The following is a 25,020-nucleotide window of genomic DNA, read 5'->3' as shown; positions in this document are numbered from 1 at the left end:
AGCTAAACCAGCATCAAACCAGCATAATTCCCATGCTGGTCCATGCTGGTTTGATGCTGTTTTTTTCAGCAGGGCGGTATTTTCGTTTTATAATTACAAACGAATTACGGATTATCCAGAGATCCCCTGACTCCATTACTTGTTGCTTTTGATGTTTGTGAATGTAAAAACTATACGAACATCATAAGTAGACCCCAGGAAACCGTATAAAACAATGAAAACAACAGATTCATTGCCCATTTAAATGTAAAGTTGTGTGAAGGAGGTCAAAGGATTGAAACATTCACAATGCAAACATTGTTTATTCAGAAAAAAAAATGTAAAGTGTAGTGTTTTATAATCTATTTTAATAAAACAATGACATCTGAAGGACTCTTTCATTAATAATGTTTTCAAAATATTCTGCCAAATATGTTAAGAGAATTTAAGAAGTCTAAGAGCTGATAAATGTGTTTATTAGTTTTAAAATTCCTGTGTTGCTTTCTGCATCACCCTCATAGCATCAACTATAACACTGTAAAAAAAATGCAGCATGAAGTTAAAACAACTTGGATTTGCAAGTCAATTCAAGCAACTATTTTAAATTTTTACTTGCGATAAGTTGACATAACTTTCAAAAACAAGTTGAAATTGTTTAACTTAATTTTTGAAGTTAAATTAACAAAAAATATATTTTTTTAATGCTGCATTTTATTACATTGTACAGTAACACGTTAGATAAAAATGACTGGATTGTTCTATCTAATGGGGTGCGGAAAATTTTAGGCACAGTCAGCAAAGTAACTCGAGGAAACCACGGAGTGACACTCCTCCGCAAATGAGAAGTCCATCCTGCAGACACAAAAAATAAAGTCAATATCTCATTTACCACAAACAAACATTCATCAGACTTCTCTGGACACAACTTGTCAAGTTATGACACAGAAACAGTAATAATGAGATACGGCTTTTGGTTAGAGATTTCTTGTATAAGGAAACAGGAAGCATTGATGCTCCCTCATTATTGTGTTGTATCATTGGAAATTTTAAGGAACGAATATGCACTGTAAGGATTTTGCAATTGAGACAGCCCTTAAAATTGCCTTTTTTCGTTTGGATCACAAGTGGATGACACTAAAGACAGGTGTAAACAGGGTGTAATCCGATTTGAGCTCATCCACTTTCGACCACATTGAATGTGTTTGAGCAGCCACAAAAGACCGCCACTCTCCGCCAGTGTTGGGGGTAACGCATTACAAGTAACACGCATTACGTAAAAATATTACTTTTCTGAAGTAACGATTAAATTAACGCATTACTTTATAAATGTACACATTAATATTTGAGTTACTTTTTTCAAAAAGTAATGCAAATTACTTTTCAATTTAATTAATTCAATTAAAAATAAAATATTGTACTGAATTTAACTGAACATATTAACGTAGAATTACGCACTCTGTGCGCCTGAGCGGGAACAGTTTAAGTCAGAAATGGAGATGGTAGACCAGAGCTTGACATTTTTGCGATCATAAAAAACACACGCAACATCAACTTAAACTCGTCATTTCTCCCATTTCTGTTTTAACGACTCGCTCATAGACCATCCCTTCAAAGTAATCAGGACAGAAGTGGTCGAAAGTGGACAAAAGAGACAGATTAAAATACAAGGTGTTAACGGACACGTGTCTCTCTACCAAAACGCATCTTAATACCAGGTATAAACAGGTATAATTCTATAAAAGAATGAAAAGATTTTACAACAACAGTTTTCTATATCTATAATAATATTTGTTAACATACTTTTCTGGAAGAAGATGGGAGCCTGGAGCATCATTTATGCTGTAAGAAAATATAAACAGGACACTTTATTGCTATTGGTCTAAATAAAGTCCTGATATTGATGTGACCCGACAAAACTACATTTAGGCTACACTTTGTCATTTAGCAGATGCTTTTATCCAAAGAGTCTTCAAATTGAGACACAAAGTTACAGTAAAACAACATGTGACGTTAATCCCAATGAAATCAGTATGTGGTGTAAAGAGGAGCATTTGTGCAAACGTACTGATTGCTTATTTTTGTGATCAGGGTCTTCAGACAGCCAACATCGTCCTTGATGTCATCATCGGTCAGAGCTGTGAAAGACAAAATCTACTTTGAAAAAAGCAAGTGATTTTGCTTTTATTCAATATTTTTACTGTTGGTTCTGAAATAGCGATCAATAAATTCAGCGAGAATCTTCCATGAATTCTGTTGTGTTTTTAGTTTAGTGATCATTCAGGGTACTCACCACTGCAACTCATGCGGCAGATGTTCAGACTTTGGTTTGATCCAGAATCGCAGGCCACGCGGTCGTTCAGCTGGAAGATTCCCAACAGGTGAAACACATTAGGTGAAACACCTCCTTGTATCAGGGAAGGAGATCTTCTTCCCCTTGGTTTTCCACCTGGGTTGCTCACATTTGATGGAGCAGGTTTTCCATCTGGATGGCTCACATTTGATGGAGCAGGTTTTCCACCTGAGTGGCTCACATTTGATGGAGCAAGTTTTCCACCTGAGTGGCTCACATTTGATGGAGCAGGTTTTCCACCTGAGTGGCTCACATTTGATGGAGCAGGTTTTCCATCTGGATGGCTCACATTTGATGGAGCAGGTTTTCCACCTGAGTGGCTCACATTTGATGGAGCAGGTTTTCCACCTGAGTGGCTCACATTTGATGGAGCAGGTTTTCCACCTGAGTGGCTCACATTTGATGGAGCAGGTTTTCCACCTGGACGGGTCACATTTGATGGAGCAGGTCTTCCATCTGGATGGCTCACATTTGATGGAGCAGGTTTTCCACCTGAGTGGCTCACATTTGATGGAGCAGGTTTTCCACCTGGACGGGTCACATTTGATGGAGCAGGTCTTCCATCTGGATGGCTCACATTTGATGGAGCAGGTTTTCCACCTGAGTGGCTCACATTTGATGGAGCAGGTTTTCCACCTGGTTTGTTCACATTTGATGGAGCAGGTTTTCCACCGGGTTTGCTCACATTTGATGGAGCAGGTTTTCCACCTGGTTTGTTCACATTTGATGGAGCAGGTTTTCCACCTGGACGGGTCACATTTGATGGAGCAGGTCTTCCACCTGGACGGGTCACATTTGATTCAATTGGTTTTGGGAGTGGCTGCTCTGAATTTGATATCTGGATGGTGGTGATAACGCTGGTGTTGAACCTTGAAGTTCGATTCACAGAACAAACAACTGAAAGAAAAACAGGAGAACACTTGGAATGGGAGGCTTCATTTACTGACATTTTTACACTGTCCAAAATGCAATTCTGCAGCATTTACCATCACGACACTTACGTTTGGCGACGAGGTCCCGAGTCGTATTGCATCCAGTCATATTTTGAATGATGTTTGCGGTCATATTTACTCCAAAAGCTGCGTCCAGCTCAGCCTTCAGCTCACATTTAGTCACAATCCGTCCTTCATTCACACTGGACCCCAGCAGAACAAGACCCAAAACTGCCAATATCTTTAGTGGGAGAATTTTCTCCATCTCTTCCAGTAGATTAAACACAATGAAGAAATGCAAAAATGTAAAGAACCAAACCGTTAGTGGTTTCACTTACAGATGGCTTTCTCCATCCTAACAGTGAGTACAGTGTTTTCAAAGATGCACATCTAAACACACTCTCTCCCTGGTTAATACTTTCCATATCAGGAATCTATTACCATCGTCCCATCAGATCTATCCCAGCTAACAGAGAAGAACGTTCCTTAAATGCTTCCAATGCTTAAAACAACTCTTTGATTTACTTTTTGGCTTGTTATGTAAAGTATAAAGAAACATTGCATTTTAAATATATTATTATAAAATATTATTTCTGAATGTTCAATAAAAATATTGCTGTAGAAAACACCATTTTACTTATTAGATGTTTTGTTTAATGTAAAGTCACAATTATGGTGATCAGTGTTTGTTTTAGTTATAAATAAAATGCCAGATGGTTTTCTTTATCCTTGTATTTTCAAAAATGCAAATCTTAACACACTCTCTCCATTGTTAATACTTTGCATATCAGGAATCTGCCACCATTATCCTATCGGATCTATGTGGGTAACAAAAAAATTCCAAAGTAACTCAAAGCGCATAACACCCACGGTTCTTTGGAACAAGGTTGCGTGCCTGAGACTAAATGTTTATAGGACTTAATTCAGTGTTTATGTTGATTTAATATGACTGATCAGGGTAAGACCTTAAGAAGATGCTTAAAGGAATAGTTCACCCAAAAATGAAAAATACGTCATAATTTCCTCACCCTTATATTGTTGTAAACCTGTATGAGTTTCTTCACAAAAGAAGATATTTTGATAAATGATGGAATTTTCATTTTTGGGTGTCAAACGTACATAATAAAGAGATGAAAAGTGACTTTACCAGTAGATGCAGATCTATAGTCGTCTCTCTTGCTCGAATCTGCTGTTTGTTTCCAGCGTCCGCTGTGAGTTGAACGGATGAGAGAGGGGTTTATATACAGAAGTAAAGATGAGACGTCATGATCACAGAACATCATGAACTGACTAAACCTGTTTATTTATCCCCACGTGACTGAATTTTATCCGACAAAGATACATTACCTAATTTTTACCAAACAATACAATACACTCTTTTTTTGATGTGATGCTATGGAGACATGCAGACACTATTGTATGAGAAAATAATTTGTCATCACACCATATATCGACTGTTTTGAAACTTGATAGTGTGATTAAAAGGCTTTTGTCGTGTTTAAGCTTTATTGTTTGACCCGGTGCAGTACTGTACTGTATTTGGATGACATAAATGTGTAGTTGTGTGGTATGATCTTTTCAAAGATCTTATGATCTTTTTCTGATATTTTCTATCTCATGCTCTGGAAATGTTTCCATTTGTGTTGGAAAAAGTAATATATAAAACATACATCATAACACATTAGACTATTTTCTCAAGTTGAAATGTTATGAACCGTCAGTATTCATATTGAGGAATGTTGCTGATTTTCAAGACAGCACACAGCATGCATTGCAACATAAACAAATGATGCGGTTAGTATTGAAGCTTTAACCTGTGTTTGGTGACTTTATGCTGTTATGTTGCCACTGTTATTTGTTGTGTCAACATGATTCATTTTGATCTTTTGTTTGTTGTCGTCCGTTAATTCCTAAAGTTTCATGTCTGTTTCAAAATATTGCAGGTAAAGCATTTGTTTTGCAATGTGTTATGTAGTTCTGTGAAAACCCATCTAAAGGCATTGTTTTGTAATTTGCTGTTTTCTACATAAAATCATACATAATGTGAAAAACATTCTTTGAAAATATTAAGACTGAAATCTAACTTTGATGTTTCTAATCTCATTATTAGATTATCGGACTTTAGTCTGGATTTCACAGACAGTGTCATATATAAATTATACGCAAGCATGAAAACGAATTGAAATGTTCTCGTACTAATAAAGTTTGAAAAAACCTTTAAAAGTGAACTAGCTCATAAACAAACAATATCCAAATGCAGTTTTTAAAAAAACACAACACTGCAACTGTTTCCTCTTCATCATTTTATCACATTATCCTCATAGTGAAGCAAAACAAGACCTGACAATGGACAAAGGGAACATGAAAGTCAATGCATAGACGTAATGGGAAACAAAAGACCGCAAGGAGGAAACAGAAAAAATGAACAGAAATACAAACTAAAGTTCATAAAAATTTACATTTGGCATGTGATTCTATAAGAATGCAGAATCAAACTCGTGACCTTTACGATGCTAACGCAATGCTCAACCAGTTGAGCTACAGAAACACTAATCACACCCAATACTAAACCTCACTTATTTTAAACATTCCGTTTTAAAAAAGCATTCTGACACCAGCTCAAAAAAAAATCATCAATTGCATTGTGTCCTCCTCACTCAGTAAACTGTCAATTACAGAATCATCAGCAAATTTTAAAATGTGTCTATTTTTAAATCTACTTATATAATCATTTGTGTACAAAATAAACAATAAAGGGGATCTGATGACACACCCCTGAGGTGACCCAGTAGTTAACACCAACCATTCAGAACAACAATCATTTAACACTTGGTGTTCTCTGTACAAAAAAATCTAAGATCCACCCTAGCAAACTGTAATTTAGCTCAAATTCATTTATGAGTTTCTCAACTAAAATATGTGGCTGAATGGTATTTAAAATGTTTTTGGCTTATCCAAGTGCTGAAACACTAAGTGTAAGAGAGTTGCTACTGCATCCTCTACACCTTGCTTAGCCCTACAGGCAAATTGAAGGAGACCTAACAAACTCTGAGATCTTTGCATAATTTCTCTCTTTACTAAGTTTTCAAAACATTTCATCACTAGATGTTCTGTTTTTTGTTGAACCTTTGTCAATTTTCTACCCCTGTGGGGCTAGACAATAAAGCTTTTGAATTTAAATTGAATTAAAAGGCAACAGAATATGAAAAGGGCATCTACTCCAAGTTAATATTTTTGGGGGCGTGGACAAGGAGACCAACACTTGTTTTTTTTTTTTTGCTTCCGACGGCCATGTATCTATGGTTTGAATGTATGGGTTTTTTATCACTGCCCATTGTATCTGTCAAGGCAACGCTATCCATATACATATTTTACGAGTTGGCTAATTCATATTAATTCATACGACCACATTCGTTTGGTACGATTTGCCTTGCCCCTATGATGTTGGGGTTAGGTGCGGGGTTAGGGGTTCAGTTTCGTACACTCTCAGAAATAAAGGTACAAAAGTTGTCACTGGGACAGTACCCTTTCAAAAAGGTACACCTTTGTACCCAAAGAGTGCATATTGGTACTTTGAACTGCCAAAATGTACTTTTAAAGGAACATATTTGTACCTAAATGATACATATTAGGACCTTTCTTAAAGGGTACTGCCCCAGTGACAGCTTTGTCCCTTTTTTTTTGACAGTGTAGTTGTTTTTTCATGAGAATCGTACAAATTTAGACAATAAACTTTATATGAATTTTTTCGAATTAGCCAACTCTTAAAATATGTATGATTTCTCGTGAGATCAGGCTGGTCAAGATCTTTCTCTCTGTTTTCCTGGTCCTGTACTTTTATTTTGAAGTTTTGTTGTCCATGTTTGTAGTTCTCTGTAGTTCTTTTGTTCATTGGTCCTCGTGTTGATTGTTTCCCATGTGTGTCTTGTTACCCTGATTACTCTGTGTAATCTGTGTTTCTATTGTTCTTTGTTGAGTATTGTTTCATGTAATGTGGTTTTCGCAGTTCCTGGTTGATTCCTGGTTTTATTAAAATCACTTGCATTTGAATCTGCTGCCTAACCTCCTCATCATTACAGTATCTCGGTGGCGGTTAAATTCTTCTTTGTTTTAAGACTAATTTGAGCAGTGCACCACCCCTCCAACTTAAACATTAAAGGAATAGTTCCAAAAAATGAAAATTAACCATATAATTTCTTCACGTTAATCTCATGCTAGGTATATGTGACTTCTTTTTCTAAGCCGACCACATTTAGAGTTATATTAAATAATTTCCTGGCTCTTCCTACCTTTGGGATTTAATAGTAACTGATTTTCTTGAGTCCATCTACTGTATCATCTAAAAAAAAAGGAATCCACTGACTCCAGAGAAGTAATATATGTGTACTAAGGTGAAACGATACATTTGTGAGAGTATTTTGAGTGTATTTAGTGATAGATCACATTCGAATGTAAACACATTTAGATTAAAAAGGCTCCATGTACTAAGATGATCATTAGTTCTTGCATGTCTCATGTTTCGTTGAATAGGCTTGACGCAAATTACTATATGAGACTCGTGAGAACCAGTGATAGGGCAATTTTCTTCACTTAATCACTTATAATTATCAAACCAAAAATCTAAATTCTTTAGACATGCACCACCTAAGTTTTCTTAGGTAAACTTAGTTTTAGGTTAAATAGCAATTACAACTGTGTATTACAAGTCCCACATCTTGATATTGCATAATCTTATTTTAACAGTGGTGTTTTAATGCTGAATGTAAAGTGACAAATGCAAAGCCTTTCTGCAAACATCCAAAAGACTTTTTAAAGGTCATAAGATTTGTACACTTGTGTGTGTGCATAATTAGTTATGAAATAAGAGTGTTTTTTAAATAAAAGCAATGACATCTGAAGGCCTTTTCCATTAATAATGTTTTATTAATAGTTTTCCAAATATGTTAAAAAAACTGAAGAGGTCTAAGAGCTTATAAATGTGCATGTTAGTTTTAAAATTCCTGTGTTGCTTTCTGCATCACCATCATAGCGTTGCAGTAACACCTATAAAAACGATTGGATTGTTAAATCTCATATGGCACTGACAATTTTAGGCACAGTCCGCAAAGTAACTTGAGGAATCCACGGAGTGACACTCCTTTGCGAATAAGAAGTCCAGCCTGCAGACACAAAACAAAATCAATATCTCGTTTACAACAAACAAACATTCATCAGACTTAAAACACGGCATGTCAGGTTATGACACAGAAACCGTAATAGAAAAGGTCTGCAGAAAAAGTCACGTGATTTTTTGTATAAAGGGAACATCAATGCTCCCTGATTTTGCGTTGCATTACGGGAATTTTGAGGATTGAATATTTCAATTCACTGGAAGGATTTTGCGAATTACAGGGAGTGCAGAACTATTAGGCAAGTTGTATTTTTGAGGATTACTTTTGTTATTGTACAACTACAGTGCTCTTGGTCAATTCAAAATGTTAACAAACCCTCAAACCTGAACATTTAAGTAGTAAAAGTGAAATTTTGGCTTTCTTAAGAGAATATTTCTATGTACATCATTATTAGGCAACTATCAGTGTGCAGAATTATTAGGCAACTAAATGAAATACAAAGATTTTACCATCTCACTTGTTTTTTTTTTCAACTGTTAAAGTGAGAATAATAAACAAACTCTACATTTACAAAAAAAATTAATAAACCAATAAAAAATAAAAAAATATATAGACTCAGTGACCAATATAGCCACCCTTCTTTTCGATAACAGTCACAAGCCTTCCATTCACGGATTCAGTCAGTTTCTTGATCTGGTCTGAACCAACATTTTGTGCAGCCAACCACAGCCTCCCAGACATTGTTCAGAGAGGTGTACAGTTTACCTTCACTGTAAATGTCCTGCTTAAGAAGGGATCAAAAGGTCTCAATAGGGTTTAAGTCAGGTGAAGAAGGGGCCATGGCATTAGTTTTTCATCTCTAAGGCCTTTACTGGCCAGCCATGCAGTGGAGTACTTGTGATGTATGTGATGGAGGGTTGTCTTGCAGGATAATCAGTCTTCTTGAGGGATGCGGACTTTTTGCTGTGCCACTGCTTGAAGAAAGTGTCTTCTAAAAATTGGCAGTAGGTCTGAGAGTTGTTTTTTATTTCCATTTTCAACCCCAAAAGGTCCAACTAGCTCATGTTTAATAATACCTGTCTGTGCCTGCCTGCCTGTAATGTAGAAGACACTTTCTTCAAGCAGTGGTACAGGAAAAAGTTTGTATCTTTCAAGAAGACTGATTATTTTGTAAGACAACACTCCATCACATACATCACAAGTACTCCACTGCATGGCTGGCCAGTAAAGGCCTTAGAGATGAAAAACTAATGCCATGGCCCCTTCTTCACCTGACTTAAACCCTATTGAGACCTTTTGATCCCTTCTTAAGCAGGACATTTACAGTGAAGGTAAACCGTACACCTCTCTGAACAGTGTCTGGGAGGCTGTGGTTGCGTCTGCACAAAATGTTGGTTCAGACCAGATCAAGAAACTGACTGAATCCGTGAATGGAAGGCTTGTGACTGTTATCGAAAAGAAGGGTGGCTATATTGGTCACTGAGTCTATATATTCTTTTTATTTTTTATTGTTTTATTAATTTTTTTGTAAATGTAGAGTTTGTTTATTATTCTCACTTTAACAGTTGAAAAAAAAACACGTGAGATGGTAAAATCTTTGTTTTTCATTTAGTTGCCTAATAATTCTGCACACTAATAGTTGCCTAATAATGATGTACATAGAAATATTCTCTTAATAAAGCCAAAATTTCACTTTTACTACTTAAATGTTCAAGTTTGAGGGTTTGTTAACATTTTGAATTGACCAAGAGCACTGTAGTTGTACAATAACAAAAGTAATCCTCAAAAATACAACTTGCCTAATAATTCTGCACTCCCTGTAGATAGCCCTTAAAATGGCCTTTTGGTCGATCGGATCACAAGTGGATGACACTAAAGACAGGTGTAAAACGTTTTGAGCGCATCCACTTTCGACCACATTCAGAGGTAGTCGAAAATGACATTCGCATTGGATTGCTTTGTGGTCTAGTGTTTGGACAGCCACAAAATCCTGCTCCTGCCTATTGATCTATTGTAATACTGAGCACAATGTTTTTACATCTGATTTCTAGCGTGAACCCACAGATTGTCATTGATAAAACAAAGGTGGCTAATCTCCAAAACACATCTTAATACCAGGTAATAACAGGGCCTGAGACGCAACATATGACAATACACAACACGCACATTACTGAATATTCATAAGATTTTACTGAGTTTTATATATATATATATATATGTATTTATATTTCGGTATTTGATCAAATGTTTATTTACAATCATTTTGCATTAAATATATTAATGTTAACTTACTGTTCAGGAAGAAGATGGGAGTGCGGAGCAGCAGTTGTACTGTAAGAAAAGATAAACAGAACATGAGCACTTTATTATACTGTCTGCCATTGATCTAAATAAAGTCCTGCTGATGATGATGTGACAAGACAAAATTTATGCTACACTTAGTCATTTTTATCCAAAGGGTCTTCGAATTGAGGAACAAAGTTACAGTATAAACAACACGTGATGTTATCACAATGAAAGCATTATGTGGTGTAAAGAGGAGCATTTGCGCAAACGTACGTATTGCTTATTTTTGTGATCAGGGTCTCCAGACATTCAGCATCATCCATGATGTCATCATCGGTCAGAGCTGTGAAAGACAAAATCTACTTTGAAAAAAGCAAGTGATTTTGCTTTTATTCAATATTTTTACTGTTGGTTCTGAAATAGCGATCAGTAAATTTAGTGAGAATCTTTTATGAATTCTGTTGTGTTTTTAGTTTAGTGAACATTTAGGGTACTCACCACTGCAACTCATGCGGCAAATGTTCAGACTTTGGTTCGATCCAGAATCGCAGGCCACACGGTCGCTCAGCTGGAAGATTCCTAACAGGTGTATGACAACTGAGCTAGTGGGTGGGACCTGTTTTTTTCCTCCTTTTGGTTTCCGGGGAGATCTTCTTCCCTTTGGTTTTCCAACTAGACGGCCCACGTTTGATTTACCATGTCTTTCACCTTGACGTCCCTCATTTGATCCACCATGTTTTTCACCTGAATGGTCCTCATTTGATGGAGCAGGTATTTCATCTGAACCGTCCTCATTTGATTCAATTGGTTTTTGTTGTGGCTGATTTGAATTTGATAACTGGATGGTGGTGATAACGCTGGTGTTGAACCTTGAAGTCCGGTTCAAAGAACAGACAACTGAAAAGAAATACAAGAGAACACTTGAAATGGGAAGCTTCTCTTACTTACATTTATACCATTTCCAAAATGCAATTCTGCAGCATTTATCATCACAACACTTACGTTTGGCGATGAGGTCCACAGTCATATTGCATTGAGTCATATTGTTGATCATGTTTGCGGTCATGTTTGCGGTCATATTTACTCCGAAAGCTAAGTCCAGCTCAGCCTTCAGCTCACATTTAGTCAAAATCCGTCCCTCATTCACACTTGACCCCAGCAGAATAAGAGCCAAAGCTGCCAATATCTTCAGTGGGAGAATTTTCTCCATCTCTTCCAGTAGATTAAACACAATGGAGAAATGCAAAAATCTAAAGAACCAAACCGTTGTTTCACTTACAGCTAGTTTTCTCCATCCTAACAGTCAATACAGTATTTTCAAAGATGCACATTTAAACAAACTCTCTCCCTTGTTAATATTTTCCATATCAGTAATCTATTACCATCATCCAATCAGATCTATCCCAGCTAACAGAGAAAAGTTCTAAGAAGGTTCCTTAAACGTTTCCAATGCTTAAAACAACTTTTTTTCTAGATTTACTTTTTTGCTTGCTATGTAAATTATAAAGAAACATTGCATTTTAAATATATTATTATAAATTATTATTTCTGAATGTTCAATAAAAATATAGCTGTACAAAACACAATGTACTTATTAGATGTTCATGTTTTGCTTCATTTAAAGTCACCATTATGGTGATCAGTGTTTGTTTTAGTTGTAAATAAAATGGCAGATGTACATTATAAAGAGATAAAGAGACTTTACCAGTAGATGTAGATCTATAGTCGTCTCTCTTGCTCGAATCTGCTGTTTGTTTCCAGTGCCTGCTGTGTGTGGAACGGATGAGAGAGGGGTTTATATACAGAAGAAAAAACAGAGACGTCATGATGTCTAAACATCATGAACTGCATAAACCTGTTCAATTTTCACCACATGACTGAATTTCAGCTGACAAAGATGCATTCGAATCATTTTTACCAAACAGCACAATACACTCTATGATGTGATGTAATGAAGACATGCAGACACTACTGTATGAGAGATTAATTTGCCATATCCACTGCTTTGAAGCTTGACAGTGAGATTTTATCTGTTTATAATCTCTCATATAAACAGTGACATTTTCTATCTCATGCCCTGGAAATGTTTCCATTTGTGTCTGAAAATTCTTTTTTTTATAAATAATATTATGAAAGTTAGGCCTCCTCCCCCAATATAAGGATGTGTATATACACAGTAAAATGTGAAAGCTGCTCTACTTAAAAAAACTAAGGTAACACCTAAAAAAAGAAGTTTCATAAATTAAAATGTTCTCACTTTAAGTGGACAATTTAAGTTGAAATAAACGTCAAATTTTTAGGCTTTACCAGTTGAAGTAATTTGTTTAAGTTGATCCAACTTTTACTTTATACTTTTGAGGCACACATACTAAGAGATGTGAATTACTTAGAATGTACATAAATAAACGCATTAGACTATTTTCTACAGTCGAACTGGCATGAACCTACAGTATTGGTATTGAGCAATGTTGCTTATTTGCAATATAGCACACAGCCTGCATGCAACAAAAAAAGTTTTGTAGCTTTAGCCTGTGTTATATTTTTGGTGATGTATTGTTACCACTGTTATTTGTTGTGTCAACATGATTCATTTTGATCTTTTGTTTGTTGTCATCCATGTTTTCATGTCCGTTTTGCAGGTAATGCACTTGTTTTGCAATGGGTTATGTAGTTCTGTGAAAACCCACAAGTCATTGTTTTGTGTTACTGTTTTCTTCCTGCATAATGTAAAAATCATCCCCGAGTAAGAATAAAAATCTAACTTTGATGCTCCTAATCTCATTATAAGATTATCAGACTTTAGTGTGGATTTCACATACCGGGTCATATAAATTATATGCAAGAATAAAAAAAAATTGAAAATGTCTTTTTCTAATAAAGTTTGGAAAAAACTTTAGTTGTGAACTAACTCATAAACAAACAATATCCAAATGCAGTTTAATAAAAAACAAAACACTGCAACTGTTCCTCTTTATTATTATCACATTATCATAATGAAGCAAAACAAGACCTGACAATGGACAAAAGAAACATGAAGGCTAACAGTAATAGACATAATGGGAAAGCAAAAGGCAGCAGGGAGGAAACAGAAAAAACTGACAGAAATACAAACTAAAGTTCATATAACATTAACATTTGGCATGTGCTTCTATACGAATGCGGAATCAAACTCATGTATGAATGAGGTACAGGAACACGTAACAAAAGGCTAATCATAATAACCCACCATACTAAACCTCTGAGCGTAGTAGTTACTGTGCCTTTAAAAAGAGCACCTATTATCTGATTTACGATTTTACATTTTCCTTTGGTAATGTAAGTTTTCTTGGACTTCAACAAACACACAGATTATAGGCAACAGTTTACTTTCTGGGCCTGTTGACGTGGACACGACGTACACACTCACAGCCTGTAAGTAGTCTATGTTTTCATATTTGAAGAATTTACTACTGACAAACAATGTTTTGAGCAATGCAGAGTAGCGCTTGTTGTTTGTCGTTTCTACGATCACAAATGCAGACATGGTTTTAATGATTTAGTATCCTTATCTTACCAATCTGTTACGTTCTGCTCAAGCCACGCCGGCAAAGTTGTCCAGCTTGGTCATCTGCATTTTCTGGATTAGATTCGGCTCATATTAATAACGTAGTAAAGACGATATTAACTTGTGTCAGTATTGGGAGCTAATCTTCCAAACATGGTAAGGAGCGTCACTTTTCTGGGTGAAGACAGGCCAATCAGAGGTATTTAGGACAATTACAATGTTCTGGTTAGCTGGCAAATCAAGGCATTTCAGGGAGGCAGGGTATAGAGGAGCAACAATAACACATTACATATTACACCAAATACATGCAATAATGTTGTTTTAGCAACGTAATATGTGCTCTTTAACCCTGGAGAACCCACGGGTCAAATTTGGCCAATGTAAATTGCTGCTTATAAAAGTGTTCTTGTGTTCTCCAGGGTTAAAAATTCAATGAAAGAAAGCAGTACTACTATTACAATTAGACTGGTATGTAAGCAATAAGGTAGAGGCTGTGCTGTATTCGCCTAACAACGCCCTCAGCCGTTACTTATTCACGATACAGCACTTGCTTCGAGTACCTTATTGCTTTTATAAAACGGTTACCGCACAATATTAAAATAAAAAATGTACTAGTGCAACTTTCATGAAGTTAAATCAATAAAAGCATTCCTTCCGCTAGAAAAAATAGTCCCTGACCGTGAATCCAAAGTTCCAATGTGTAATATGCATGAAAGCTTAAATAAAAACAACAAACTATGTTCTTAAACTGATATATGTGGTTGCTAAGGGTGTTGCTAAGGGGCAGTGATAAATATAACCTTAAGGTGAAGCGGTCATAGCCATGTTTTATCGTGAATGAATCAGAATCAAGGATTGGAACTAACCGTTTTATAATAATGTACAAAAATACTTCTTGGTTAGTTATCAGGGCTTTATTATAATTTACACTATGTAATACACTATGCAAAGAAAACAATTCTGTAAAAAAAAATGTTAAAGTCGGGAAATGCCACACAAAAAACGGTTTGTCATTATTTTTTGTCTAAAGAAAATTAAAAAATACTTCACATTTTTAGGCTTTACCAGTTGAAGTAATTTGATTAGGTTGATACAACTTTTACCTTTTACAGTGTACTTTTTAGTCACACATACTTGGAAATGTACTTTGAACGAAACTCATTAGGCTATTTTCTTAAGTTTAACTGGTATAAACTGGTATTTAACTACAAATTTAATGTGTGAAGAATTTTAGAAAATAGCTACACTCTTAAAAAAAATTATGTGTTCAATTTTTACACATTTTTGTGTCATAACACAGCATGTGTCATTTCGTGTTAAAATAAATTAAATGTTAAAAAATAACACAAAAATGTGTTTTTCCAATAATAACACGGAGATGTTTTTAGAGTATCGTATTTTAATATTAATAAATGCAAACCGAACTAGAATCTGATTTTTTTTATAGTTTCTATTAAAATTACTTGTATAATAATTGTGAACAAAATAAAGTTGTTTTAAATAAAGAGAAAATAATGTGTGTATCTATCAGTAAGACACGAGCCCAATCTTGCTATAGTTTTCTAAAAATAACTCTATGATTCATACATGTGAAGGTTTTGCTGGACTCAGTTTCGACTGCACACAGTTTCGATTGCATTTTCTGTTGTTAACGAACCCATTCTCATGAGCTGCGTTGCATGTTTTTTGAAAAGTCGTGCAATGTATACTGCAAAGTCCAATTTTGCGTGCATATGATAGCCTACGCCAGTCCTTCCCGTTCACTTAATACCACATATCATTTTATTGGTCTCTTAATTATTTCTATTTTCAGGGGTTGGGGTAAGAACAACTTCTGTTACATTATCAATGCAGTTGTAATATGCACATATGCTCTACAAACATATATGTTTTCTCTTATTAATCTCCTGTTAATGATGACAAATTATATATTGCTCTATATCATACAGATTCGATTTTTTTCTATTTGTAAAAAATAATGAACATTATTTTATTATAAATACCGTTTTCTCAAAGTTTATGTTCAGTATATAATGTAGGCATATTCATGTTCAGTATATAATGAGGCAAATAAACATTTGCTTTAAAAGCACTTTAATCTGTGTATAAATAAATAAAAAATAATTAAGGTATAAATAAATACTCATTTCCGTAATATTAATATTTATTAAAGCAATTATAATATTTCCTTCAAATGTTCACTATTTGAGATGCTGTATATTTATATTGGAGCTTTTATAACCAACTGTAAACGTTTTTGCCTTATATATGTCTCTTTTAATATCTGGTCAGGGTGACATGACGAAAATGTGCTCATTGTTAATCGTGTAGTATGACACATAATGTAATAAATACCCTATTTTAAAATACACAATTGGACAAATCATGTGAGAAGAACACAAACAATAAAAGATCCAGCAGAATGACGTCATGGCTATTTATAAAATAATTGTTAATGATCTCGGTACATTCTCAGAACTCAGAGAACCGGCTACTGGGAAAGACAGCCAACAGCATTCAGTGTCAGATTACAGGGCCGTCGTTTCTCAATTCCAAGAATGAAATTAACAGATTTGTATTTTCGCAGAGACCGCGGTCTTGCCGGGAAACCTTGGAAGAACGAACTCGAAAGGACAGAAAAAATAATTTCAACATCGCAACATTCATGACATCATAAACACCGTTATTTACAATATTTATCAATATTGTTTATTGCAGGTCATTGCTGCATTGCTTTTTAAATGCATACATGCAAATCAAATGTAGGCATAGGCTACCAATGTTGCAAATGCTGCCAATTAGGAAACATACAATGTCAATTTCAGCATTTCCGCGTGCTTGTTCCCTTATTAAAATGTTTACAAGCAAATGACTACTTTTACCAGCCCCCCCTGCTTAAAAAATAATAGAAACCATCACATAAATTCTAATGCCACCTCCAGTTGCTTTAGTAAAGTTATATGGTCATTCATATTTATTTATCACTCTTTTTATTAAGGTACTGTATACACTGAAAAAAAACGGTTCGTTCAGTTTACTAAATTATTTTAAGGTAAGTGGTCGCAATCAATTTATTCAAGCTACATTTAAACAAACAAAAAAATTAAAGAAACAAAACAAAAAAAACTTTTGTTTAAATGTAGCTTAAATAAATTGATTGCAACCACTTACCTTAAAAAGTTTTGTAATTGAATGAATCTTTATTTTTCAGAAAAAAAAAGAGGAATTGTGTTTAATGTGTATAATGTGACCCCTCCCCCCTCCCACACACACACACACAAACAATTTTCTGACTAAAATGGTTTCTTCAAGGTTAAATTCAGTATTTAATGTGAGTATTTAGTATCGGATTAGCTTTTAATTATATAATTTTATTCTGTTTTTAATACTGCATACAATTTTCTGGTTGTATTAATAGACTGAGAAATAATTATGTACAGTAAAAGCGGCAAATCTTAGTGGAATGGTGGCCTATAAGTTTCTAGTACTGTGTACAGTAAACACATTTGTAACTGTAAAGGTGAATTAACACATAGTAACATCTTTATATGGATAGTAGTTCCTGTTTGGAGCTTATGTCAGTGGAAAAACATTGTTTTTTACAGATGTATATCTAATGATTCCAGGTCAGCACTATGCATTGTGTACACTATGCAACATATAAACTAAAAATGCAGCATAGTTAAAACATCAAGTTTTGCAAGTCAATTCAACCTACTATTTTAAGTTTTGGGTTGTGAAAATGTGACATAACTTATAACATCAAGTTGGAATTTTTAAGTTAAATTAACATAAAAATATCTATTAGTATTTAAAAGTATACATATTGATACCAAATGTACACATATATGTACCTAATGGTACATAATTGGACCTTTTTAAAGGGTACTGCCCCAGTGACAGGTACATATTTTGACAATTTTTTCCAACAGTGTATATATAATTTCATTAAAGAGCACCTATTACATTGTTACATTGTTGTTGTGATTGACCTGAATACCTCTGAGGAGTGAGGACAGTTGGAATTAGAAATGTGACGCTCCAAAGCAATATTGACAAGAGTTAATATCATCTTTACTACCTTATGAATACGAGCTGAATCTGATCCAGACAATGCGGATGACCAAGCAGAGGTGCGTTTCCCGAACAACGACATAACTCGCTGCTGAACCAACAAAGTACGATACATAGTTGGAGAAACTAAATACCTCGTCACAACTGTTTCCCAAAAGCATAGTAACTTTGTCGCACATTCGTGTTTGAACCATATTGGTTTAACAACATAGTTGATGATGTCATGTGGGAGGTGAAGCACTTATTAATCTGTGCAAAACAATTTAATGGCAGATTACTGCTGTATATAACGTATATTGCATTGGAAGTGATTTTGTTATCGTGATTTATTTATCTGTTGTTTATTTTCAACATATTTAATTCGTGTGCAAGTTCCCTCTTACGTCACTCCTCCCAGGAATTCCCCAGTGTCTTAAAGCTCGTAGGACTACGCACATGCACAGTTTTCTAATCCAGCGCTTTAATTTTTTTACAAACTTAAAGGAACACGCCCAGATTTTGGGGATTTAGTTTATTTACTTTAGTTGACATACTAAAACATTAAAACCACCTATCTGGATCTGTGATCGTAGAAACAACAAAGCGCTACTCTGCACTGCACAAAACTTTTGAATCGTTTGAATCATGGTTTAGTCAGTGGTAAATTATTTAAATATGAAAACATAGACTACTTACAGGCTGTGAGTCAATAGCGGGAGGAATTATGATAATGACCATCGTGTCCACGTCAACAGGCGTTGTCATGCGAATTTTTCGCTTGAGTTGAATATTTTGAAATTAGGCGAAGACGGTTTTGAGGCGAATAGCGTATGTTTTCGCGGCAAACGCGCCGCCCATATTGCGTCATTCGCATCACTCCACACCAGGACACGTCTGATCGCAAATTGCTGAACTCGCGTATGGTGTAAACCCACAGTTACACACCAAAGAAAAGGTAAAATCGTGAATCGGATAATTGGTGCTCTTTAATTATTCACTAAGAAAAATGTCATTGTATTTTGAAGTGTTTCATGTGTCACGCATTTTGCACACTGTTATGTTTGTTTAAACACACAAGCAGGTAAAGTGATTTTGTGGCATATATGACATTATCAGTCACATATGAGCACATGAATCTACAAGGATAACACAACCAGATTTATTATGAATAAGCCATTAGGTCATAAACCGTTAGACATTTTATTTTTAAAATATTATCAGATCTAAATCAAACTTCTTCCAAATCCATAAGTGTTTGGTTGATACACTTGATGCTATAATGATTTTGACAAACGTTCATCATAATGCTTAACTCTTAAAGATGGGTATTGCACAAAGATGCCACAGAAGAACCATTTCTTATCTTTTTATAGTCTGTTGAACCCAGAAAATAAAATTGTTCTTCTAAGCATCTTTATTTTTAAGAGTGTGGCGTCTGGTGCTTGTTATGTGGCTTTGATGTATGTGCTAATCTGGGGTCATCAGCCAACCAAAGACTGCAGGGCAAGAAGATCAAAACTTCTCTGGTAACTTTCTCCTGCACTCGATTCCTTCAGCCACGTGGGATGCTCCAAAAACCCCTGTGTCGACCTAAAAAGAAAAATGACTTTATCAGAAATATTTTTCGTATTATCTACACTACAGCATGTAGGTTTAAACGCTACAATGCTCAGTCCATAGAGCACATGTGATTGTTTACAATGTGAGCAAATGCCATTATCGTGAAAGGGAATCCTAATAGACCCACACACGTGACCAAATAGCCTGCGCGTGCATTTTGGCAACAGAAATGGTGTTATTCCCCATTGGTTCTAACGTGTTAGCAACTCAGAAAGTTTAACAGCATCAAAATGTCTGGTTGTTGCGTTTGGTTGCACTAATATAATATACTAATATGTGGATATATGGATCTGGCCACTTTATATTTGGCCATCTGCTATTACTATTACTCCACTAGTAGACGGATCTGGTAGCTGTGTTGAAAAAGTTGACTTTTTCACAGCTGATTCTTGCCATACTTCCTTTGCAAAGATGCGCGCGCATACGCTGCCACGTCATCATTGTGTACAAACAGTAAAAGGGTCTATAGATTCATATATTATATCGACCTCTGTGCTTAAGTGCGCCCCTAGTGTCCATTGAGTGAACTACAGAGCACGAAACAGATTGAGAACTGACTGATAAAAATGTTATAAGAATGTTCTTAATTCCTAAAAAGAAAAAAGCAGAAATAAATGGTTCCTATAGCTATAGTCACTGGGGCAGTACCCTTAGAAATGGTCCTAATATATACCATTTAGGTACTGCTATACAGTACATTTGTTACCAATATTTACTTTTGAGGCACTAAAATGCACTTCTTGGTACCAGAATGTACCTCTGAGGTATTATTAAATCGATTAGGTACAGCGGTGTACTTTTTTTAAAGGATCCCATTTAAAAAAAAAAAAATCTGAAATTGTAGAGTTAAGTAAATGTGTGTGTCTCTTTTGTTCACCTGTACATGTGTGAGCTAAAGGTGTGAACTCTCGCAAGCTGACCTGGATACAGTCCTTGTACGTCTCGACCCTGACGCCGAGCACTGGACATACACAGAATAACCGAAATACATTAAACAAATACACAAACAATCTAATACTGCACACAGTAAACTATGATCAGACAGAAACACGATCCAAACATGCATGATTGGATTTGAAGTTTAAAGATGAGGACTGAGCTGTTGCACTTGCATGTGTGTTTGTTGATGTGTTTTGGTATCCTGTGTTTCTTTAAACTCATGCAACCTCAAGGCAACACCTGACCCGGCCATTCTTCACTGGACCCCTGCATAACAATATACACAGGTCAAATGTATAAGAAATGCTATATATCTATAATCATTATGTTGTTGTTTTTTATTTAATGTTTGATCCTGTTAGCATTACTTTCTTCTTTATGTTGTTTTGAACAGTGAGTCACTCGCAAACAAATCAAATGCAAAACCTTCATCTGACAAATACAACTAGAACTCATTTGAAAGACAAAGCAAGTCATCTTACCTGTTCTGCATGTAGGTTTATGTGCAATATGAGTGGCTGAAACTCACACAGGTTTTGGACTAGTCATGTTACCTGAGCAGGTAATCTGATACAGACTGAGACACTGATGCTTCCTGTGGGATCCGGCTGAATGAATATCAGGAAAACAAACTTTTTTTTAATACAGTGCCCCTCAAAACTATCATTTTACACTGAATATATGTACGGAAAAAATATAAGAAACACATTAACCTGCCATGTGTCTGGGTGTGGATCTCATTACTCATTATTGTCTGAATAAAAGGCTTATGGTTTCAGACAGGACTGCGGTCTACTTTGAGTACAAAGTTGATATACTTCAACCACCAGTCTTTGTCTGTACCTCACAACTCACTACAGGTAAAAATGAACCTCATGCACATATAGCTTAGTTTGTTGATCCCAGGGAATGTATACTGAATGCACTGAAAGTTTATTGTGACCTCGAAATTAGCTTTCCGGTTCACTTTGTTTTGTTGTGGCCATGGCATATTAGCTTGGGAACATGAAAATATATAGTGGCCACAAAAAATGAATACGTGGAAACACCATAGACATTCTACTGTATGGTGTTTCCACCAATTAGGGCATGACATGTTAACTCGTGGGAACATGAAAATATGCTGTGTCCACAAGATCATTTTGTAGAGGTAACAACAAATTTAATGTCGTGGACACAACATTTATGTTACAGACACAAGACTGAAACGTCATTGAAGTTTACAGTGCTTCGTTTCGGGGCTTTCCTCGTTGATCCTAAATTCAGTTTGGTGACTGCGAAGGGACCTGTCCGGTTCATTTAGTTTTGTCGTAGCCATGGCATATTAACTTGGGCACTGTAAAAAAAAAGCAGCATGAAGTTAAAACAACTTGGTTTGCAAGTCAATTCAACCTACTTTTTAAGTAGTTGTAATAAGTTGACATAACTTATTAAGTATCATAAGAATATATGTTGAGTTTACATATATTTTACAGTGTGGGAGCGTGAAAATATGTAGTGGCCACAAAATATAAATTTGTGGGGACACAACATAGTATGTTAATAAAATATGCCGTGGCCACAAGATCATTTTTGTAGATGGCCACTCTACGTCATCAACACAAGAACAGTGGACGCATGGAAGTACCCGGATGTGATATCGAAGATGCAGTGAATGCAGACTTGAGCGTTCCTAACCCGCTTGAAGTCCCATAAGACATTGAAGCAAAACGATGGGTGAGGAAGGAGTTGCTACCCATACCTATATTTTTAACTTATACCACGGGTCTGTTGAATGCTGCATTCTGATTGGCTGAGACATGTTCTATGGGTGTTGATTATTTTTCTGTAAACCGCACACCTAACTTGTTAAAAATAGGCACCAGAGCAATGTTTGTGGTAACCGTGGTATAAGCGGAATAATTGACTCCGGTCCTTTGAATTATTTGAAAATAATGCACACCTGCGGTGTAACGGCACTCCGCTGCGCATCGTGCCGCATTACCACCTTGGTGTGCATTATTTTCTTATAATTCAATGGCCCGTCGTCAATTATTCCTTACATATTCTTTAGGCATAATCCAAACTCTTTGGTTGTTTTTGGCGCGATGCTAATGGTCTAGTCGGATTCAATGGATTGTGCTAAGCTATGCTAGAAGTGGTAGCACCAGACCCAGAGATCAGATGAATGGATTACAAAATGGTAAGAATCAAATGTTTAACAGGGAAGTTGGAAAATGAGCATATTTTCAAAAAAAGTGGACTGTCCCTTTATGGCATTTGCAACATTATGCCTATATATTTTTATTTTTGCATTTAAAATGACAAAATACAGCAATAACATGCATTAAAACAATGTTTATAAATGTTGTGTTTATCATGTTATGAATGTTGTGATGTTGAATGTAGTTAATTATGCTGAGAAGGTTCGGTAACCAACAGGAAGATCACAGCACTTCTCAACAATTCTCACAATTTCACAACTAAGAAACAGCATTATGTCGTGGCCCTGTGATGTGATGTTGGGCCCTCGATATCCTATGTTGAGGGAATAACATCCTCTTCTTGTGGCCACGACATTTTTGTTGAGGGAACGACATCAGACACAAGACTTTAACGTCATTGAAGTGCCTTATTTCTGGGCTTCCCTCGTTAATCCAAAGTTCAGAACAATCTTAGGCTATATTTTCTTTTATCATTTAAATTCTCATTTTCTTATAATTCTGATAATTCAAGTTTTTAAGTGATTACTTTTGGGAATTTGTAAAGTTACACAAATGGTTGTTTGACATTTAAATAAAAAGCACATAATTACACAACTTTTAATAATCTTTTATTCTAGATGGGCAGGTGCTCCCACTTTGTCGAGCAAATGCATTTTAGGACCAAATTGTTGTATAGTTCTAATGCCATACAGAATAAATGAGGATTGAGACGCAAAAGCCGCTAAACGTCACATTTGTCAAAAATGAGATAATGATATTAACCGAATACTCCCAGTATAATCCCGCTCTCAGTATAAAGTTATAAGAACGGTCCTTGTAAGTTCCCAACATTCCCAAAAACATTATGCCAGCATAAAAATGTCTCGAAAGTAGTTCCCCAACAAAGAGGCTTTAAAAATAGATAGCAAGCTAAAAGTCAAGAGTCCAAAAACAAACACTGATCAGTGATCACCATAATGGTGACTTTAAACAAAACATCAGCATTTAAACCTGATAAGTGCTTAGTGTTTTCTACCACAATATTTTTACAGAACATTCAGAAATAAAGTTTTAAAATATAAGTTTGCAGGCAGAATTCATAAAGAGGTGGTTTTCCCGTTTGGACAGCTCTTACATTTATTTTAGTCTAGGACTAGTCTAATCCCTGTCCGGGAAACCGCTTCTAAGAGTCTGATAAAAAAGTCAATTTACAAAAAAAGTCAGACGCATTAAACAGGTTTTGTATATGTGCTCTTCAAATACAGTTTAATCCTGGTATAAACAGATGTTAACAGAATACCTTCAACACAGTGTTAGTATAATTTATTCATATATTGTCGCCGTTATGTTGTGAGATTTTTTCTGATTTATTTTGCTGCTAATTAAATTATTTCATTCTTTTGTTCATTGTAAAATTAAACAAAAAGATCTCAAGACAAGCAGGTTAAGATCTTTATTATTTTTATTTTAAGAAACGTTTAAATGTTCATGAATGCATTCAAAGTTTATAAAAATGTATAATGTAAATAAACAAGAGTTCAAGAATCCTTCTATGGGCATCAACAGAATATATTAAATTTTTTTAAAGAAAATTCACAAAAGATCGTTCTGAATCTGATCCATGGCTTAGGATCATATCGAGGGCACAGTATAACATGACGCCAGTTTCCAGTGTTGAACGCAAGAGGGAGACATCCGGCAAATGTATAAAAGAAATCCTATAAACTATGCCCACCACGTGCACTTAAAAGGTGTATAAATTTTTTATAGAAATTATTTTTCATTTTAATACATTGGTGGGGGCTTTGCAATAAGTGGGTTATTTTTAGTAATCTTATTTTCTGTCATCAGACTGGCTTCTATTGTCTGGGACAGGACGTATTTATTAAATTAGACAAAGGGCCTCATATCCCCACAATAACGTTCCAGGATATAAACGGGGAAATTTACTGTAGCTTGTGTGTGTATTAATGGCATAATTATTAAATTAAATTAATAAATTATTAAAGCAAATTAAGTGTTT

The 25,020-nt window shown here is 35.3% G+C and overlaps 2 protein-coding genes and 2 long non-coding RNA genes across 4 annotated transcripts; all 4 read right to left on the bottom strand.

Moving 5' to 3' along the window:
* Positions 1-337: 337 nt before the first annotated feature.
* LOC129444010 (uncharacterized) lies at positions 338-12,409 on the bottom strand. The gene is made up of 6 exons (XM_073860253.1): positions 12,364-12,409; positions 3,331-3,528; positions 2,270-3,226; positions 2,045-2,114; positions 1,780-1,818; positions 338-831 (listed from the first exon to the last, which is right to left on the bottom strand). The coding sequence occupies exons 2-6, from the start codon at positions 3,524-3,526 to the stop codon at positions 762-764; spliced, it is 1,332 nt and encodes a 443-aa protein (XP_073716354.1). The 5' UTR covers positions 3,527-3,528; positions 12,364-12,409; the 3' UTR covers positions 338-761.
* LOC141358748 (uncharacterized) lies at positions 8,161-10,744 on the bottom strand. The gene is made up of 2 exons (XR_012365155.1): positions 10,665-10,744; positions 8,161-8,420 (listed from the first exon to the last, which is right to left on the bottom strand). It is a non-coding gene; the product is annotated as an uncharacterized lncRNA (long non-coding RNA).
* Positions 10,895-12,487, bottom strand: LOC129444009 (uncharacterized). Its single transcript, XM_073860029.1, has 4 exons — positions 12,372-12,487; positions 11,661-11,882; positions 11,157-11,555; positions 10,895-11,001 (listed from the first exon to the last, which is right to left on the bottom strand). Exons 2-4 carry the CDS (start codon positions 11,866-11,868, stop codon positions 10,895-10,897), a joined length of 714 nt encoding a protein of 237 aa, XP_073716130.1. The 5' UTR covers positions 11,869-11,882; positions 12,372-12,487.
* A 7,090-nt stretch (positions 12,488-19,577) lies between these two features.
* Positions 19,578-22,174, bottom strand: LOC129444008 (uncharacterized). Its single transcript, XR_008644268.2, has 3 exons — positions 21,297-22,174; positions 20,753-21,081; positions 19,578-19,845 (listed from the first exon to the last, which is right to left on the bottom strand). It is a non-coding gene; the product is annotated as an uncharacterized lncRNA (long non-coding RNA).
* Positions 22,175-25,020: the final 2,846 nt, after the last annotated feature.

The sequence above is a fragment of the Misgurnus anguillicaudatus genome, chromosome 3 (assembly GCF_027580225.2).
Source record: "Misgurnus anguillicaudatus chromosome 3, ASM2758022v2, whole genome shotgun sequence".
NCBI lineage: Eukaryota > Metazoa > Chordata > Actinopteri > Cypriniformes > Cobitidae > Misgurnus > Misgurnus anguillicaudatus.
Note: the sequence above shows the minus strand (reverse complement) of the source record. Positions and strands in the feature narration are given on the sequence as shown.

Coding starts and splice junctions, on each gene's coding strand:
- LOC129444010 (XM_073860253.1), bottom strand. CDS start 3,526: ATGGAGAAAATTCTCCCACTAAAGATATTGGCAGTTTTGGGTCTTGTT. Junction 2,115..2,269: donor CTGCCGCATGAGTTGCAGTG/GTGAGTACCCTG, acceptor TGTCTTTCACAG/CTCTGACCGATGATGACATC. Junction 832..1,779: donor TCCCATCTTCTTCCAGAAAA/GTATGTTAACAA, acceptor TTGTGTCTGCAG/GATGGACTTCTCATTTGCGG.
- LOC129444009 (XM_073860029.1), bottom strand. CDS start 11,868: ATGGAGAAAATTCTCCCACTGAAGATATTGGCAGCTTTGGCTCTTATT. Junction 11,556..11,660: donor TGTGGACCTCATCGCCAAAC/GTAAGTGTTGTG, acceptor ATTTCTTTTCAG/TTGTCTGTTCTTTGAACCGG. Junction 11,002..11,156: donor TTGCCGCATGAGTTGCAGTG/GTGAGTACCCTA, acceptor TGTCTTTCACAG/CTCTGACCGATGATGACATC.